This window comes from Cygnus olor, chromosome 1 (genome assembly GCF_009769625.2).
Source record: "Cygnus olor isolate bCygOlo1 chromosome 1, bCygOlo1.pri.v2, whole genome shotgun sequence".
NCBI classification, from domain to species: Eukaryota; Metazoa; Chordata; class Aves; order Anseriformes; family Anatidae; genus Cygnus; species Cygnus olor.
The window spans coordinates 26,545,505-26,565,456 of record NC_049169.1 but is presented as its reverse complement, the minus strand read 5'-3'; the positions used below and the strand labels follow the sequence as shown (position 1 = coordinate 26,565,456).

Genomic DNA, 19,952 nt, shown 5'->3' with positions numbered 1-19,952 from the left:
TGAGTACAAGAGAAACAGAATCTAGAGCTCTATAAGAGAAGTAGCCTACCTTTTAAAATTATATCACAGTATAACTTACATAGAAAAGAGACTCACTGTTCCGGCTAGGAATTAGGAATAATTTAATTTTGTTTTGTTTGATAACTAAATATAATTAGAATACTGTTTGTTTTGATTCCTAGATGCGGTCTGTCAGCCGAATATTTAAATTCATTGACATGCCAACAGAAGAGATGAAAAACATTAAGCCACAGAAGAATAATCAGTTTTCAGATGCCCTTATAATTGAAAACAGGCATGCAAAGGATGAGAAGAACTGGCCATCCGGGGGCCAAATGACAGTGACGGACCTGACAGCCAGATACATTGAAGGAGGAGCTGCTGTCTTGGAAAACATTTCCTTTTCAATAAGTTCAGGGCAGACGGTGAGGCACTGTTTTGTTGTCTTTGATCTGACTTCTATTAACTATGGAGGTGTCATTATAAACGTATTTATTGACTCAGTAAGTTTTTGTAAATGGAAACATGAAATTATTGAAGAACAAAGTAATCATCAAAATCACCTGAATGACAGAAATGTCTGAAAAAGAGCTCATCTGTAGGATTATTAGCTATGGACAAAAATCGTAAGGAAAATCATTAATGGCTTAATTATCCTAGAAGTCTTGAAGCTATTTACACCTCAGTGAAGCATGGTGAGGTTGTTTGAGCAGAATAAAAGGGTAAAATATATATGCAGCAGTTCTCCAAGTCCTCTTGCAGTGCGTGAAGCTTGTCTCCTTCTCCTCCTGTGGACAGGGAAGTGTGCAAGTGAGCACAGATGCTGGGGGCAGACTGACCCAGGTGGAACAGGGCACGAAAGAATACTAGCCGGAGTGCCAAGGGTATCAACGCACCAGCGGCTCGGCGGTCAGAGGGGTGTTCCACGGGTGTTGTAGGCTATGCCAAATTATTATATAGCAAACAATAAACAGTTCTATTCTTTAAAAGGTTTACAATCCCCTAGCTAACCTTTGTGCAGATTTTGTGCAGTCTTAACTAATCCTGTGGGGTTACATTCAAGAAAGAGCTCTCTTTTCAGGGCAGCATTTAGGCAGGTGCTGAACACTCTGCTTGAGGTTCACGCTGAAGTATCATCCCCAGCAGGGTGGAAAGAAAGACTTGCAAGATCTCCTGCGCTTCAGCTGTATGGATGAAGAGCCAATTTTAACTCTGTCACCTAGATGAGAAAACAGGTTCAGCGACAATGCTCTGGCCTTGCCATGAGGCAGCTCTAAGCTCCTAGTTTGAATACCACCAGACTCTGCCAGATTTCATAGATCTGTATTAGTTTACATGAACTGAATATTCCATCTGCTAAGTTTGAGGGCATCAAAACGTTGATACTGGGGGTCTGACTTCTAGCAGCACCATCCTGAAACCACTCTGCCTTCGGAGAAAAGGCAACCTGTGATTCCTGGAGTTTGGAGGTGTGGGTGCTGCTGCAGTCTGGTTGATTTACTTCCTGGAAAATCCATTGAAGCAGAGGAGTAATGGGAATGAAAGATACTTTTGTACTGTACAAAGGAGGGGCAGAGCAATTAAAACAAAGATCCTTTTACAATGACTATGATTTAGACATTTTATCCAATTCCACTGATGAACCCTGCACTCACAGGTAATGCGTCCAAAATTGGAGCATGCTCCTTAAACTGAAGAGGATTTGTCTCTGTCCTATAGGGAAGCAAGGGAAAAACAAACATGAAAGGGGAGAGCTCTCATCTGCTGAGGTTGCTGGTGACACACAGCATAGACCTTTACTTGTCTTGTTTGGTCTGAGGCACTGCGATGGAAAGGATGCCAGGCAGCAGGAAGAGTCCTCACATCACCTTCACATTTATATTGTCATCATACAAACACAGCCTACACTTGGGGCCCACAATTCAGATTAGCTATATAAAATCCAGCTATTGAAAAAGTCAGTATCGCGGCTTTGGCTGGTGGTTACAGAATAAAAAATAATATATAAACAAATTTCTGTCCTTTGGCTAAGCATAGACAAATGAATTTTCTTTCCTAGTTAATTCTGAAGGTTTACACCAGCAAAGCAGAGCCTGGTGCAGTGTTTCATTCAGCCCTTGCTGTAGGCTTTTATCATTCCCAAATGAATGACATACACCATCCCACTGAGATCTATTTGGGTTGCTCTCCACTGCTAAGATCTCTAAGTGTTGCTGCCTTGGGCTGTGGTTAATATGTGAGCAGGATTAAGTGTTTGCTTTTATGAATTTGCATTGCAGGTGGGCCTTTTAGGAAGAACTGGTTCAGGAAAAAGCACTTTACTTTTTGCATTTTTAAGACTGCTGAATACAGAAGGGGATATCCAGATTGATGGCATCTCCTGGAACACAGTCAGCTTGCAGCAATGGAGAAAGGCCTTTGGAGTGATTCCTCAGGTAATTAAAATATTTTATAGGCAGCAAAAGGGCAATTGTGTGCCTTTATTTTCATTGATTGTATATCCATATGCATGAAGTTACCTTTAGGCTGAAAGGTAGTTGTTTTATGATAAGAAGCATGAAAAAAAAAATGGCAAAGGCTTTGTGAAAAGGGAATTTGGAGGGATGGAAGTGATAATTTGCAGAAAATGCTACATTTTGAGAATTTCTGTTACTCTTACAAGAACTCTTCTAAAAATGAGAAGTTACACTCAAACAAAAGTGTTCAGAGCCTGCTTATCTCTTTGCCTCTGAAATGGTTCACGTTGATTCAAAATAAGATAGTGCCACCTAAAGAAAAAAATACCGTCAGTGGTGCTCTTACCTCCTGTTTTATAACCATCATGTTTTATGTTTAGTGTGTGAATACTATACATTAGTTATTTTCTTTGATAGGCTAGTAGCAGAACTAGTCATTAACTGATCCTCAAATTGGAATCCTCACTTTTTTAGCTGTCATCTCTTATTACCCTGTCATGGTGCACGTAAAAGGGGACATGTGATGTTATTTATGCCTGCAGGACTTCTGGCATGTGGGAAGTAATATAATTTCTTCTCTGTGCAGTTCCAGAGTCATGCCCTGAAATTCATGGAACTACATAATGGTTAGGGTTGGAAGGGACCTTAAAGACCTTGTAGTTCAAACCCCCCTGCCATGGACAGAGACACCTCCCACCAGACCAGGTTGCTCAAGGCCCCATCCAGCCTGGCCTTGAACACTTCCAGGGATGGGGCATCCACAGCTTCTCTGGGCCTCACCACCCTCTGACTGAAGAATTTCTTCGTAACATTATCGCTTCTCCTATCACTACACTCCCTGACACAGACTCCCTCCCCAGCCTTCCTGCAGGCTCCCTTTAGGCATCGGAAGGCCACTGTAAGGTCTCCCCAGAGCCTTCTCTTCTCCAGGTAAACAATCCCAACTCCCTCAGCCTGTCTTCATAGGAGAGGTGCTCCTGTCTCTGACCATCTCTGGACTTGTTCCATGTCCTTCTTGTGCTGGGGGCCCCAGAGCTACACACAGTACTCCAGGTGTGGTCTCACAAGAGCAGAGCAGAGGGGGAGAATCACCTTCCTCACCTTGCTGGCCACGCTGCTTTTGATGCAGTGCAGGATACGGTTGGCTTTCTGCACTGCAAATGCACATTGTTTGCTCATGGTTTTTCATTCACCAGTACCCCCAAGTGCTTTTCCACAGGGCTGCTCTCAATCCACTCATTGCCCAGCCTGTATCTGTGCTCGGGATTGCCCCAACCCCGATGCAGGACCTTGCCCTTGGCCTTGTTGAACCTCATGTTGTTTGCACAGGTCCACCTCTCAAGCCTGTCAAGGTCCCTCTGTGTGGCATCCCTTCCCTCCAGCACATCATCAGCATCATTCACCTTTGTGTCATTCACAAAGTTGCTGAGGGTGAAGCAATTCCCCCAAAGGCAGCAATTTTTAAGCACTTTGACCTTGCCAGAGCAACCCCTTCCTTCACTGCCAGCTACACCAGGCAGTCACTGCTCAGGTTCTCCTCCCAGCCCAGCTCTGCCCACCAGGCCGAGCCTAGCTGGCCAGGCCTTGCTTGGCTGGCTGCCCCGTGGCAGCTGATCTGTCACTCTTTCTTCTCTGCTCTGCAACTCTTTCGTTTCTGTCTAGTCCTGTAAACTTTTATTTGTTTATTACTGATGGTTCAGTGCTGTCAGCATGACTTTTGGATGCAAGCAAGAAAAGCAAGTCACCCTTTCAGGTCAAGGTAGCTGTGCTGCGGATTGTAAATACACCTGTGTCTAGATTGGCAAAGATTGCCTTGATGGTTTAGTTTGTAGAGCAGGTATGTTATATGACTTGTTGAAGGGTGCTTTTGTGAGAGTAAGTTGTCTCCATTGGGAAATTTTTGTGATATAGTGTAACTTTCTGTGTGAGAAGGGGCTTCCTTGTCTCTCCCATAATCATCATTTTGCTTTCACCTTTTTTTTCCCTTTGGGATGTGGGTGCCCAGCCGGGTTTCTGTTTTCCATCTCCAGCTAGCCTTGGGAATGCATGAGCTGAAGAGAAAACTGAATGCTTTGTAACTAGTAGCCTTGCTGTCGCAGTGAAAACTATGTTTAATAATTCCCATAGCTGAGAACTCTCTACAGAATCACTGATGGTACTGAAAACATCACTCTGTAGCCATCAGCCAAATGTGAGAAATGTTAATTAAGTGAGCAATGTAACTTGCTCTTCTGCTAGTGAGACACATTGTTTGTTGTTAAAGTTACACATTTAATTCAGTTTGGAAGTCCATGATACGTGGATCAATGCCAAAAAATCTCAGCCCTGTGTTCTCTGGAAATCATGAGTTGCCAGTCTGTTTCCGTGCTTCGTTTTGCAGCTTCTGTCCAAAACTCTTTCTGAGGAACCTCACATTATACCTCAAAAGCTCCCACATACAGAATGAAATAATGTTTTCACCAGTATTTTCCCAGCAAGGAAGAGAAATTACTTATGCCTTCCGCCTTTCCCAGCAGAACAAAGAGTGCCTTTTGTTCTCTGCCATTCACCTGCAGCTTCAGAATGGAAAAAAAAAAAAAAAAAGAAAGTCACCTTTCCTTTCCTGGGAGGCTGGCCTATAACAACACATGGATGTTCACAGCCTCAGGAGAGAGGCTGCACTAACAACAAGAGAATGGAGCTAGTTTGACCTGAGGCATGCTTCCTCATGAAAATTTTCCAGCGTTGTTCTTCTCCTCCTAAATTTTGTAATTTGAAGGAAAAAAAAACTTTTTCTCCATGGGAATGTCATCAATAGATGTCTGCATAGCACCTACAGTGTCCTAACAGTGGCACATACTGCACTCTGCTCCAGGCAGGAGGTGCTGAAAAAGCCTGAGAGGCAGTCAGGGCTCACACTGAGCCAGAGCAAAGGCAAAGATCCATCTGCTCCTTTCAGTATATCAAATGCAGCTGTCAGTGCACGAACTGGTAAATCACATAAAACAAGTTTCCTGGAGCACCCACAAGGAAGTTCCTTCCTGCACCTCATCAAAGGCTGGCGCTGGTTAAGCACAGCCTCGACCACAGCTCTGCTCCTACAGGATGTTTGTAATTCTCATGTAAAACAGTAACTCAGCGATAACAGGCTGCTGGAAGCACAATCACAGCCCATCATCCCTTTCTATGGGCAGTCCTTTCTGATGCTTCTTCCACAAGACTTTCCCCACCACATTTCCGGTGTGTTTGGTGGGGAAAGCCAGCTGCATCCGATTTCATCACACTGAAGCTCTTTTGCATACTGGTCCTCAAGCAGATTATGTCCTGAAGTATTTGATGGAGCTAGGTTGATGAAAAAGCCTTCAGAAATTCGGCTTTGAAGGGAGAACAAGAGATCTAGAGCCAATTTCCCATTAAAACAAAAGAGGAGAAACCTAGATCCATAAGGTGTCAGAGTGCATATTTCCTTGAGCCTCGAGTGTTATTCTGTTCATATTTAGACATTTAATCATCCTGGCAGATCTCACAACATTTTCTACCTGTAAATATTCCATATAGAGTTAAAATCAAGCTTAGTATGGAGAACAAGATTACTCCTGTTAGTGGATTGCCAGCCGACCCCCTTTTCTTCCTTCTTTTCACCTAAGAAGTGACATTTTACAACTTTCACCTATGTACTTCCAGTTTTTCAGTAGCCACCTCACTTAGTTTGTTACATCTGCCTGTCTGTCCATCTCCAGCATCATCTTTGAAGTTGCAGGAGTGGCTGTTTTGTACCATCCCCAGTCACTCCTGTGCCAGGAAGCCCAGCGCCCTGGAGGCGCTAATGTGAGGGTCTTGCAGAGTCTGGATTCCTGCAGGGCATCAAGGCATGTCAGCATCACCACACCTGGGAGCATCTGCTGCCCCAGGCCCATGCACAGAAAATCAGTAAGAGTGGAGATCAGTAAAAACCCCACGTGCTCATTCAGGACATTGTGCCAGTTATCCTCTGCATGTGGGTCCAGTGCTTCCAGGAGCACAGCACCTATGGAAGGCAAGGGTTTTAGTACCTTCAGGAGAGCTTTGAACCTTACAGAACTGGTTCCATAAAATTTGCCATAGATCTTCATTGCTCACATGCTCTTATGGTTGACTGTAAATATTTTAATGTCAATGCAGTCACTAAAGGACATTTACAAAAACAAAATCTCCGTACCTAATACTAAGGCATTCAGATAAAAAATTCATTTTTCTTTCATGTTAATATTGTTGCCATGATATTTACAAATTGGAGGAGGCAACATGGAGGTGATATGGCCCTTACTTTAACTTTCTGTGTGAGCAGCTGGTGTCATCGTCCTGCTAAGGTTGCACATGCTCTCCAGCCCTGGGCATAGGGGAACAAGGAAGGGTTCACAAGAAGAGCAGAGCGAGGGCTGCTGGCCCATGGGTCTGGCTCAGGGCTTGCGTGGGCCTTTGTGACAGCAGCTGCTCACAGCCAGCATATTTCCACTCCTTATTAGCCTCTTGTAAACTGATCCTCGACTCTTCTGTATGCCTTTCCACAGGTACATCAGGGTCTTGGTTCTCTACACAACACTTAAATCACTTAGGGAGCTTATCTGCACAAACTGTGTATCCAACACCATAACCAATATGCAGAGGCTCTAGCCACTGAGGGGGATTAGTGCCCTTTAGAGGGGTTGATTTACAATATTTGGGGTGGGCAGAACATAAACATGACTGTATTTATATTCCTAAGCCTTTTTGCTTGTGGATAGGTGTCAGCTCTGAGAAACTATTTCTTGTGTGATCACACCCATCATCATCCTGGGTGAATACAAACAAGTGATTGAGAAGGAAAAAATGGTTCCAGATTTACTGCCAGTCTTCCCAGCCATCCAGCTCCCCTTCCACCACTTTCCTTATTCCAACTTCTTCCATATTTATAAATGACGCATAAACCCATGGAGTCACTTTCCTCCTTGTTCTTCTTATTATTCTTTTTTTTTTTTTTCATTTTAATCTTGTAGCATTCAATAACTTTTTTTTTTCTTTTTCTGCTTCTTTTTAAATGGACTGTAAACGGCCCGTGTGACTAACACCATATTTACTCAAGTGAAGCCTATGTGGTTTCTAATGAGCTAGGAGGAAGGAGGTGTTGAAATGAATAGAGAAAATACCAGAATTTGGGACAATTAAATATTTACCTTGTAAAAAAAAAAGTGTGTTTTGGGGAATAGCTTGCTTTTCATGCCCTACTTCTTGAAAGCATACTTATTAGGAATAACAGCAGTTTCTGAAGAAAGTAGTTCCCTTTATTTCTCTCCTTGCTGCACTTCAGCAGGAATGTTATTCAGACCTATCTTCTTTAAAACTGGTTTGTTCAGTTAACTATTCTTCACCAGTGAGAACTGAAAATACCTATTCCCTTAGTTAAGTGGATGGTGCTCAACGTGCGAACAAAACCATGTCTGACCCTGCTTCCATGGTGCTCTTATTTCCACCGCACTGACAGAAAGTGCTGCTTGAAAGGCCCTAGTCCTGCTGCACACACGTAGCCCCACGCACACCGACTCACCAGCACAGGGCAGGGGGAAGGACGGTGCTGCACGCACTGAGCATTCAGTGTTAAGGTAATGATGATTATAAAGGAAAGGCACTGCTCTTTCCCTGATATCTGCCAAAGGTAACTCAATGCCTGTTAGCTGTGCACTCTGCTGCCTCCCCTGAGGCTCAGTTGGGTTCTTGCTCGTGGAGCAGTGAAGGGGTCTCAGGTAAGCACCTGCAGTGACTGCAGGGCAGCATCCTGGGCTTGGTTTTCTCCTCTGCTCTCTTGATCGAGGTACTTTCTTCCCTCTTACATCACATAAGTTATTGGCAATGGTCTGCATCTCTTAATTAAGTAAATTAATTAGAATGATTTATTTTAAGCTGTTACTTTTAAACTCCTAATTAATCATAATGAAATGATTAACGTAAACGTGTGTATAAATCACTTTGAAATCTGATGAAAGAATGCCAAGTTCCCAGGTTAGGTCAGACGGAAATTGTAGTTGACAGGCCACACTCTGGGAAAGTATCTCCTAACTATATTGCTCAGCCCTTTTCTGCTAGAGCAGCTAGTCCTTCGCTGCTTTCAGTAGCATTGGACTACCAAGACTTGTTTTAATTTCAGCCAGGAATTATTTGGCTGTGAATTACTTGCATTTCAACATATCATCTCTAAATAAATATTTTATTTTAGGAAGACAAAAGGAGAGGAAAATAATTGTCTCAAATCCTTCCTCTTGATATTTGTTCCTTATTCATAAGGAAAGAGCATGCAAATGATAGTATTTCCCAACATGGTACATTCTTTGAGAGCAACTTCTCCCTGCTGTAAGCAGCAGGTGTACCGAGCAGCACAGAAAGCAGCAGCTTAGTGTTATCTCATAAGAAATGTTGTGCAACCTCAGTGTCACTTGAACAACCTCATTTCCACCAATCTGACATGCCCACCCCATGTAAAAAGAGATTAAACAAATATTTAATTTCGTCTGAGTCATTGCTTTTCAAGCCACAAAACATGTATCTAAGGGATGTTTGTTTAAATCTCTTTGTCTAAACTGATGAAAAAAAAAGCAGAATTCAGTAGTAAACTTTACAGCAAGAAGCATGCACTCTCAGTGCTGAGAAATGTGCATCCTCATCATCCTCCGTGGAATCAGGAAGGCAGAGGACAGAGAAGGAAGGTCACAGTGGATGTAGCATTCATCAGTGCTGCCTCTTGTGCGAGCAGCCAGCTGGTGCTGCGCTCATGAATCAGTTGTGCTGTGTCACATCCCAGGGTCGTGACACCGGGAGAGAGACTGAAAACATCTTTGCAGATAGGACTGGGACATGGTGAAGTGTCAGGTAACAGGAAGATGCTAAAATGTGTTGGACTACAAGTGGCTGGGAAAAGACAAATTCATTGATGAGGAACGACTTAAGACAGTGTCCTTGAATATAGCCAAATATCCATGAGGTTTTTTGTCTCAAAGTGAAATTGTGGAAATGCACACTTTGGGTTAGTGATCTTTTCTATGTTTCAAATAATAAAGAATCAAAATGATTTTAGAAAGACTTATTCTGAACTTAAAATACAGAAAAACTTTTATTCTGAAAACTGCTGAAACGGTATTTTTAACGTTTTTCAGTCAAGTTTGGGTAAGTTCTAACAAACAAAATTGCCAAAAACTAAACATAAGTTTTTTTGAAACCACTTTTTTTTTTTTTTTCTAAACAATGTTTTCCATAATTTTTAAAAATCTGCAATAAACTTCAGCTGGTAACTGTAGAAGGTGACTTTTTTTCTCTGCATGCTTTACAATTTGCAATGCCTTACAGGATGTTTCATGTCTGTCTATCTATGTGCATGTCTTTTTTCTCATAGAAAGTGTTTATATTTTCCGGAACTTTTCGGAAGAATTTGGATCCTTATGGGCAATGGAATGATGAAGAAATATGGAAAGTTGCAGAGGAGGTAAAACCATTCAGTGTTGTTTGTGTCCCTCTGGTGAGGTGCGTACAGCGGAGTACAGCGTAGGTCAAATGATTGGCATATCTCAACAAAGTGCTGAGAAAAGATAATGCTAGGCTATAAACCGTGTTTCCTTATTGCCTAATAAAAAAAAGTTGCCTTTGTCAGAGTTAAAAAGAAATAATAAACTTCCGCACAGCACAGTCTGAGTTATTCGTGCAGTTTTCTTTCTTCTAATTTAATTTTATGTTGAGGTTTTAGCAACGTTTTTGTTTTCAAATTGCTCAGGATTAGGAACCAGATTTTTACAGTTCTGTTTCCATCTAGAGATAAAACACCACGCATTATGGTTGTAAGATGCCACCTATTGGCTCTGATAGTGTTTAATAAATCGCATGGGTGTATACCGTGCCCAACGAAAAGGCTGCTGAGAGTTAAGGGAGGGGAAGTGCTGCAGCCTAGAAAGCAGGTGTCTCCTTCCAAGTTACAGATGACCTAATTAATACAGACTCAGCAATGAATTGGTGCCATTTTCCTTGTTCATAGCAAGTCTCAAGTATCATAAAATGCTTACAAGTGTGGGAGTTAATCTGAAAGCTTCCTCGTTTCCCATCCAGGAGGTTAACTCTGTCTCTGCTCTCAGTCTGAGCTTTATATAATTTCTTTCCTGTCTTTGGAAAAGGGGAAAGTGGACACTCTCCATGCATAATTTACTATTAAATAAAAACATCACTACATTTTTGGTTAAATGAAGTGACAGGAGCCTTTCAGCCAGTCCTAGCAGAGACAAGGGAGCACTCAGCACTGTGGTTCTCTGATTCCTGAGACTGGGGGGAAAAGTTGAATGTCAATTAACATTCCCTCTCTTGAAAAAGATGGGTTCTTCTGCTTTTGAGGGTGGTTTTCAGTGTGTGTTTTCAAAGAGCTAAACTCTATTTGTAACTGTGAAAAAAATTTTCAAGTGTTTATCACTAGGGAGTTTGGCAAATCTGTATGTGATACGGAGTTTTTGAGTTAATAGGCAAGAGAGTGCAAAGCAAATAGAAGAGAAAAAGAGCTGTAATACTTTTTAGTAGGAGTGATTTGATTGTTTACAAAGTTCATGCTCTTGAAATTTGGCTCACTAGAGGCAATGAGTCAGTGTAACTTCGGGAGCGCGGCACAGAAAGAAAGCTGACTTCCAGCTTATCCCGGATCCACAGTGGCTGCTGAGGATTTAGACAGTGCTGCTGAGATCAGCAGCAGCTTTTGACGTTCCCTGCAATCAGCTGCAGAGAGCAAGGTGTAGTCTGGACAAATGTCAGATGTTTCATTTTTCATTGCCCCAATATTTCAACACCTGAATCTGTCAGACTTTGGGGGCTAAATTGTGCTCTTGCAGGCAGCGGGCTGGACCCGAGAGGATCCTCATGCAGTTTTAAGAAGAAAGCAACTTTTCCAGCTGAAAACCTGTTGCAGAATTTCATTAAATGGCAGCATTTATGTTAGAAAGAGGAGTGAAGAACAATGCAGCAGCCTTGATTTGCTTATAAATAAACGCATGAACTCTTCCAAAATACAACACACGTACCCACGCACCACAGTTTCACATGGTTTTCACATAAAAAGGAAGCACAAAGGAATAATTCCATTTTTTTTTTGCCCTGGAATGAAAATGAATTGCAGATCAGTAATATTTCAAAAATTCAAGGCGGGGCTCTTCATAATCCACTAGGGTTGCATTGCACTTTTATAATGTATTCTGGACCAATGCAACTCACATATGTTTTCTAGTTCTCATATTTTACAACCATTTCTCTGTAAATGCCAAGGAGCGTGGCCAGTTTGGACACATGGAAGATGCAAAGGTTTGGGGTGAACACAATGCACTTCCCGATGTGAGCTCTGGCAGAAACAACCAGAAAACACCTCCTGTGCCGGGTTTCAGTTTCTGGTACGAGTGAAGCAGCTTCCCATCCCAAGCACCCCTCTCAACATTTTGCCATCGGTGCCAGAGGAAAGCCCGTGATGCCTTCAGGCTGAGCAAAATGCACAGGACCTTTGAGAGGTCAAAAGGAGCAGATGGAAATGCTCTCAGAGGCATAGAGACAACCACCATGGTGACCTGGGTTATTTTCTCTGTTGATGTAATGTAGCATGTGAATTTTGCTTGTTTCTTTTTACCCTCCTAGTAACCAAAGAGGCCTGGTTTCCTTTCAAAAATCTCTCTCCTTAACATTACCAATGACGCACATCACTTCTGGATAAAAAGTTTAAAATTCATTGCTTTCCCTAGCCTTCTAACTCAAAGGGTTTTGGTCAAAATGCCAAAAGTCATTGCATGTGACAAACAAACGGAGCATTAACTCTCAGCTTCCCAACATAAATCCTAGCACGTTGTATGGCTCAAATATTTCAATGCTTTTCACACCATCCAGCTTGTAGTCTTCATAGGACAGATACTTGTCTTCATCAATTTATATTTTCTGTTTACTGTCAGAAGTGAAAGGCAAGGAAGTTAAAGGCACTGGTCGTCATGCCCACAATGAGCAGTAACTGTACCTCACTGACTTTTCCTTTTTCTCTCCGGCAGGTTGGGCTGAAGTCTGTAATTGAGCAATTTCCAGGCCAGTTGGATTTCGTTCTTGTGGATGGTGGCTGTGTCCTCAGCCATGGGCACAAACAGTTAATGTGCCTTGCCCGGTCAGTCCTCAGTAAAGCTAAAATCTTGCTGCTTGACGAACCAAGTGCTCACCTAGATCCTGTGTATGTATCATTTCTTTTCTTACAAAATAAGAAAACCAGTCAGGCAGCACCCCCTAAAGAGACCTTTTGTAACTTCTCTGGTCTGGTACTAAATCTGATTTCAGCTTCAGGAACAGACCTTGGTGAAAAGGGAGGCATAAAATGTGCGACCTCAGAGGGTGCCTATGGGGAAGAACACAGTCCGAGGCTGTTTCTGTCAGGGCAGCAATTCATTCCTAGTCTGCTGACAGCAGTCTGGCTGTGCAGGCTGTCCTGCTTTGACTGGAGGATGTGAAGGAGGGGGTGGGATGTGCAGCCACGTACACCGTACCCATCTGCGTCATGCTGAATTGTCCATAGGGAAAGGCCAAACAGGTCACTGGCCATGCTCAGTGCCGCTGCACCCTTGCATGCCTGCGGGGGTGTATGCTTCGTGCTGCAAGCTAGCCTGGAACAAACAGAGCACTACCAGAGAGCCCAACGTCCTACTGCCTAATGCAAGCTGGTGGGACCCAAAGTGGCCTCGGGGAGCCCTGCGAGGCCATAAAGCCAGACAGACTCAAAAACAGGGTTTGAAAACCTTGGGTGTTCCTCCACCTCTGCTCAGTGCTGTAGCATGCTATTCCTTGCTGTTCTATTACCATCACAATGCAAGGTAAGCGCTGAAACTGCAGGATGCTGGGCACTGTAAACATTAACAGAGGGGAAGAGACTCCGTCCCCCTGAGCTTATGTCAGACTGGGATTTCACAGTGAGTGAATTCAACACTCCGAGCTGACTTATCTCAGCTCAGACAGCAAGAATGTAAATTAGGCTGGAAGAATGTGCGTGTTGTGTAGCATATTTAGAGATACATTTTAGTAGTTCTGCATGGAGGATCAGAGAAGTTTAGTTACAGCCTTCATGTTATAGCTGATGGGTGCTTTCACAGCACAAGTGCAGCGTGCTGAGACACTGCAGAACTGTACTTACGTGCTGGTGTACACGCACGTCAGCTTTACACCATGCAGCTAGATGATTAAATACTGTGAATAAAGTTACAGATGGTGCGGGCATGTATGCTGCAGTCTGAACACCGATGATTATTTGCCTTTCAGAACTTCCCAAGTGATTAGAAAAACTCTGAAGCACGCATTCGCAGACTGCACTGTGATACTCTCTGAGCACAGGCTGGAAGCGATACTGGAGTGCCAGCGGTTTCTGGTGAGCATTTCTCGTAATCTGGGGACAGTTATTTCATTATGTTTGACAAATGTACAACATGTGCTGAGCGGAATTGATGGCAATGGCTGTACTGATGAAGTCTGCTGCTCCGAGCTCACAGTGGGCGTCATCCATCAGCTGAGCAACCTTATCACCTGCATGAGAGCAACACGCTCCTGTCTGCTCTTCCCCAGGGGCTGTCATAGCTATCTATGTCCAGATGAGCTGGGTCACAGCCTGGAAGTGCTGGATCCTCCTTTTCAACCACTACAGACTAGCTGGTTGCTGATCCTGGTGCTCTGCATTGGAGAATGGCTTAGGGACTGAACAGCAGAAGCAGAACTGGCTGCACTTGTTCTTGGGTGATAGGAGGGTACAGAGGGAAGAGGGCTTTCTGGAGAAAATAGCCAATGGTCAGAGTCTTTGATTTCTTTCATAAAGCCACTTGAATATTCCTTTCTTGTTTAATCAAGGTGGCAAAGCATTAAGGTCTTGGGGTATTTCCTTTTTTATATAAAAATGGTTAGCAAAGGAAATAAAATGCAACTTACATAATTGTTCTTAAAAACGACATTCCTTTCTCTGTAGTTTGTTTACTCTTCCACGTGAGAGGATCTTCATTCCATTAGCAGACTGAAACACCTTTTTCCAAGTATATCTGATCGGGTGCACTTGCACAGTGGGAGGCATGAGGCCTGGAGCTGGAACGGGATGGTTAATGAGCAGGTTGCACGCCCTTTTGGGTGCCCTGCTCCTGTCTGGGCACTCAGCCTCAGCCTTTGCCAACACCCGGAGCCTGTGCTGGGCATGGCTGTGCTGCAGCCGGTGTCGGGAGGTTTCCCACCTTCTGAACAGCCTAAGCAGAGCTGCTAACAAACAGCTGCCAACAAACAGCTCCTTCTCATCTGACCTGTGCTGGAAGTGCCATGCCAGCGAGGGAAGCTGGCTTTTCTCCTGTCATTTCCTTTCCGACAGTGCAGGCTGGCACAGCCTCACTGGGAAAACCTGTTGTCCCTCCAAGCAGAGGAGAGCTGTCTTTTCCTTGTTTGTTGGGAAGAAAGCAAAGCAGGCTTTCTGGCACCTTGCTGGCAGCCGTCTCCCTCTCATTGTGAGATAACTCTGTTGTAATAGTCCTGCAGTTAACACTTCCATAACTGCATCATCTCAGCAGTGCCAGGGAAATACCACAGTACCTGGGGACTTTGGCAAGTCATTTCAGCGTTAAAAATTGAGTCTTCAGGAGAAACCAACCAGCCCAATGGCATGCTGTAACTTGAGCAGTTGGCACCTTTGCCACATGTTGAGTTTTTAACGGCTGTTCTTATGGTTGTAATTAGAAATTTCAAACCGTAAACTAGACTTATCCTGGTATAAGAAGCTCTCTGTCATGTCTCTCCCCTGCTCTGTTAGCTGTGTTAGCTGGACTGTCAGCACTGGCATTGCTCATCTAATGGAGTGAAATGTTTCTTCAGGTAATCGAGGACAACAAGATGAAGCAATATGAATCGATTCAGAAGCTGCTGAATGAAAAGAGCTCCTTCAGGCAAGCCATCAGCCATGCTGATCGCCTTAAGCTGCTCCCGATACATCGCAGGAACTCCAGCAAGCACAAGCCTAGACCCAAAATCACCGCCTTGCAGGAGGAGACAGAGGAAGAAGTGCAGGAGACGAGGCTGTGAGATGTGGTGCGGGCACCCCTCTTTTTGGAGCAAGCTCTCAGCAGTGCCCCGCAGTGACAGGACCGGCACTTCTGAACTTGTAGGACTGCACACAAATGTACCCTTGCAGGAGGCATTCGCTGCAGTGACTGCATGTGCATTTGGGAATGTCTTCCCTTCTGTGTGCGAGTTCTTATGTTCCTTGAAGACATGCCACTTTTAATGGTAAAATGAGACTTCCTTTCACAAGCTGCTCTAATTCGGTACAAACTAGGTGGCACGCAGAAGTAACCTGCTTAGCCCAATGTAATTGTTTCAGAAAACTTTTAGATATGTTCTTGCTGGGGTGAGAGGTCCAGGCAGCAGGCAGAATGTTAGAAAAATAATCAAACCTGGGTGGAAAATGTGAAGATCAAAATGTAAAAGGTTTCTCTGGATTCACTTCCTGTGAACAAATTAAGAGACACTATCAGCCACTCGCACAGCATACTTCCTCCTCTTTGTTCTTCATGCAGCAACGGCAGTTCCTCCCTAGCAGAAAAGGCCAAATGCCCTCTCATAGCAGCGCACGACTCCGTGCGCGTAGGTGATAATGAAGGAAGAGAGGATATTGACTGGCAAGCCTGTCACCATCTGCCATGTCTCCACAGTTACAGGAGAACTGTGATTTCCTCGGAAAACCTGGGAGGCTTGGCCCAAGCCTGCACACACCCTCAGGCTGACAGCAGCGCACGCCAAAGGACAGGACTCCTAGCAGAGGAACTCTTAACAGTCTGCACATGTAGGTCTGGCACCTTTACTTCTTACTGTGGCCTAAAAAAAAATAAAAATAAAGGAGAAACCTCTCTGAAGTAGACTTTAATAATGAAATCAATTTTTATACTCTTCTGGTTTGCAGTTTTGTGATGAAACTGAACTTTCTCTAGGATATTTTATTTATTTTAATATTGTTGCAAACATTTATTAAGAAAATGATGTATTTTCAAAGTGATTATGTACTATGAAGAAAAAATATATTTGTACAAAAAGTTTTATATTTGGATTGCATTCTTTTTATTTTTTTTTTGCCACTGGTCTTCGACGTCACACCACACTGTCAAGAACATGGGCACCCTCAGAGTTAGGCCGGGCCCTGCCCCATGCTGTCTTTGTGCACTAGCGGTACAGACCTCTGTTACTATTTTTACTTTCTTTAACTGGAAAAAATAAACATGCGTGGAGCTGCCCCCCAGGGCCCTCCCCTGTGGGAGCCCACCCGGGGCTGCTGGGGGGCGGCCAGGCACCAGGGGTTGCTGCTGGGCCCTGGCCCCACTCCTCAGCAGCCCTGCCCGGCCTATGTGGTGCTCTGGGGCCCTGGAAGGAAACGGTGTCCCCTGAGCTTCTGGAGTGGGTCACGGTGGAAGGAAATGGTGTCCCCTGAGCACTTGGAGAGGGTCACAGCACTGCCAGCCCCACGCATTGCGTTTCCTCTTCACCATTAAGTCCCGACACAGAGCTACTGCGGGTGTTGGCGAAACTCCGGCCCCAGGGCTGGAAATCAGGGCTGAACTCTGATTTAACTAGATCTTCTGTGACTTGCTCCATTTATGAACCACCTTCGCTCCTATGGAACTATTATTTTGTTGATTTTTTTTTTTTTTTTTGCCATGCCCTTGTCCCGCTGCCACTTTAGCTTTCATGGCCAAACAAAGCCAACAGTGTGCTGAGGCAGCATGGCTTTTGACACCCAGGCTCCGTCCCTGCTCCCCACTTCCCATTTACCCTCTCGCTGGACATCACCAGTTCCCAGCAGCAGCCCCCAGATCACGCAGGTCTCTTCCAGGGCTAGGGAGAAAGGTAAGTACAGCAGAGGGGACACACATGGACACTGCTGATACATTTCAGAGAGAATGCTTCGAGTGAGTGAAATAAATCGCCAGCTGCCTGTCCCCAGCCCCTTAGGGCGCTGCACAATGTCCCAGCCAGCCAGCTGCAGGCCCCTCTGCCATCAGGTCCTGGCTACCACCACCACACCCCGCTTCCCAAAGACCCCTGGCAAGATGCTGCAGAAGTTGTTCTCTCCCTGCCCTCCAAGGGAGGTCCAAAAATTCTACTCCAGCCACCGTGCTCAGGCTGCGGCAGGAAATACCTTGGTGCCTGCCTCCCTAAGGAGGAGGAGGAAAGCTGGCCCCCAACAGGTTTGAGAAGAGCACGTTACCTTCTAGAAAAATCATTCTGGGACTTGCCATTGGTGGTGTAACAGCTGCCAGGGCTGTTTGCCTGAACCTAAGCCGGGAAGCTGCACGCACTGTTCTTGGTGGAAAATAGAGCACAGTAGAAGGACAGAAAGGAGAATATAATCCAACATAGTGGAAGAAAAGAATGAACAACAATGACCTTCATAAGCACAGGCTGAATGTTATTTAAGAGGATTTTTCTTCTATTATGTGCTTTACGCCATATACATTTGATAAAACAAACCAGACATAAAAAAAGAGCACCCCTCCCAAAGCACTTTGTAACTGAAAGCACACACCTACACTATTAAAGGGGTGTGTGTCTGCGCACATGTGTAATAAATGCCAAGGAGCATGCTGACTCTAGCACTACAGTACTACTTTTACAGCCTGCTATGAAGAAGCCAAAAAAGATTAAAAGAGTGAAATTACCCCGCGAATGATCTGTAGCTCTCCTTACGCACAGAGAAGGGAAAAGGGCGGCCAAACTGCTCGCTCAGCACCAAGAACCTCTTAGGACAGCAAGGGCCACCCAAAGTTAGCCTAAACAAACTCGGATGTACACATTGACTCATCTTCGTAAATCTTACATACAAAATAACTACACAAAGCAGCTTGATCATTGTCATTAGCAGAAACTGCTCGCTGGGCTCAAAGTAGTCTGCTGTTCCAAAAACCAGTTCTGCTTTCACAGTTGCTTAAATGGTGCCTTACCAGCTTTAGCATTTTATGCATGAAATATCATATTTCCAGAATCTCTCTGTAAGCTCCACCTCTCCTATTTGCACAAACCTTGCGTCCCTCTGCCTGTCCCACCAGCATCAGAGCTGCCCATCACCCCATTCCCACCTTCCTGGGCTTTGGGGGACCACACCGCACTCCTTTGGCCCCCCAAAATGTGGCATTTCTGGGAACCACTCCTGATTAATTCTGAATTAGCGCTTATTGCTAGAGGTCAGTTCAGAACTTTAAAATTTGTTGCATTTTATTTACTTACTATATCTAGAAAATAATCTTGAAATATTTTTCTCCTTTTTCTGTCAGCTTCGTGTTTTAGCTCTACTACAACTCGACTATGATTTAGCATTGCTTGGCACTGGGGAGAAAAAAAAAGCCACGTAGGACTGTGGGTACAGTTATTCATTAATGGACAGTTAACTGCCGCCTAAAAATCTTGCAAAGCTAGCAACATGCAATACATTAACACATTTCCTTTATAAACCATCATATCCCCCACCAAACAATTTCCTGTTCTTAGTATAAACAATACTACTTCTAATTTTATTCACTAGCATTCTATGCCTAAAACACAAGAAGCCATGGAGACGAAAGATTTTGCCTTTTGTGAACCCAAAATAAGAGTAGTTGTTATTACAAGTGAAGTATGAGATGTGCCGTTTGCAGCATCACAGGAAGAAACTGGAGACAGTGAAACCCGTAACTCATGAACAGAGCCTTGCCTTGCTTCTGCACGATCTATCCCAATAATAAGCACTGGAGAGGCCAGGCTCGCATCCAGACTATTTCATGGTTATGTGAGGGCAGGAACTGATATGGCCTAATGAGAGCTTAGCAGTTTGGAGAGAAGACTGAATTAGCAGATCTGCAAAATACCATGTGATTAAAGGCGTATGAAGATCACAGACTGCGGTGAACTGACAGACAAACGGAATGATAGCAGGCAGAAGTCAACCCGGTAAAAGATGCAGATGGAGAGGGATTAAGACAGCAGGCTGGAAAGAAAAGATAATGAGAGGATTTAAAGGCAATGCTAAATTTAGCAACAGAGACTTTCAAACAATGAGCAGATGATCAAAGTTACCCAGTCTTCTGCAGATTTTATTTTCATTCAAAATACAGCACAGAAGACTTTTGATTCTCACAGACAATAGACAGTCTGAAAATATATCTAAAACCAGGCTTTAGGACACTGTGCCTAAGATGGTCTCATGTAGAAACACACTGCTAACTTTTCGTCTAAATGGGGCCTGCCACTTCTAAGGTGTATCTTCAAGTTAGAACAAATCTAGCTTTGAATTCATATATATATTTTTTTCCTTATAGCTCTTAAAAATATATACATTTACTGCTATTACAAATCTTGATATTGCAGCTTGTGTGGTAACTACTGCACATAAAGGATGCTAACTTCTGAGAGCCATTTCTCTAACCTACAGCACTTCACAGCTGACTCATTCTGCTGTAAAATCAACTGTAAAAGCAGCATCCC

General features: G+C 43.9%; 1 protein-coding gene across 1 annotated transcript in view; it reads left to right on the top strand.

Moving 5' to 3' along the window:
* Nucleotides 1-16,450, top strand: part of CFTR (CF transmembrane conductance regulator) — an 86,100-nt gene extending 69,650 nt beyond the window's left edge. The window contains exons 22-27 of the mRNA XM_040550160.1: nucleotides 183-425; nucleotides 2,280-2,435; nucleotides 9,835-9,924; nucleotides 12,494-12,666; nucleotides 13,743-13,848; nucleotides 15,321-16,450. Coding sequence (XP_040406094.1) covers nucleotides 183-425; nucleotides 2,280-2,435; nucleotides 9,835-9,924; nucleotides 12,494-12,666; nucleotides 13,743-13,848; nucleotides 15,321-15,527 — 975 coding nt within the window. The 3' untranslated portion in view covers nucleotides 15,528-16,450. The remainder of the gene's footprint in view (nucleotides 1-182; nucleotides 426-2,279; nucleotides 2,436-9,834; nucleotides 9,925-12,493; nucleotides 12,667-13,742; nucleotides 13,849-15,320) is intronic.
* The last annotated feature ends 3,502 nt before the right edge of the window (nucleotides 16,451-19,952 follow it).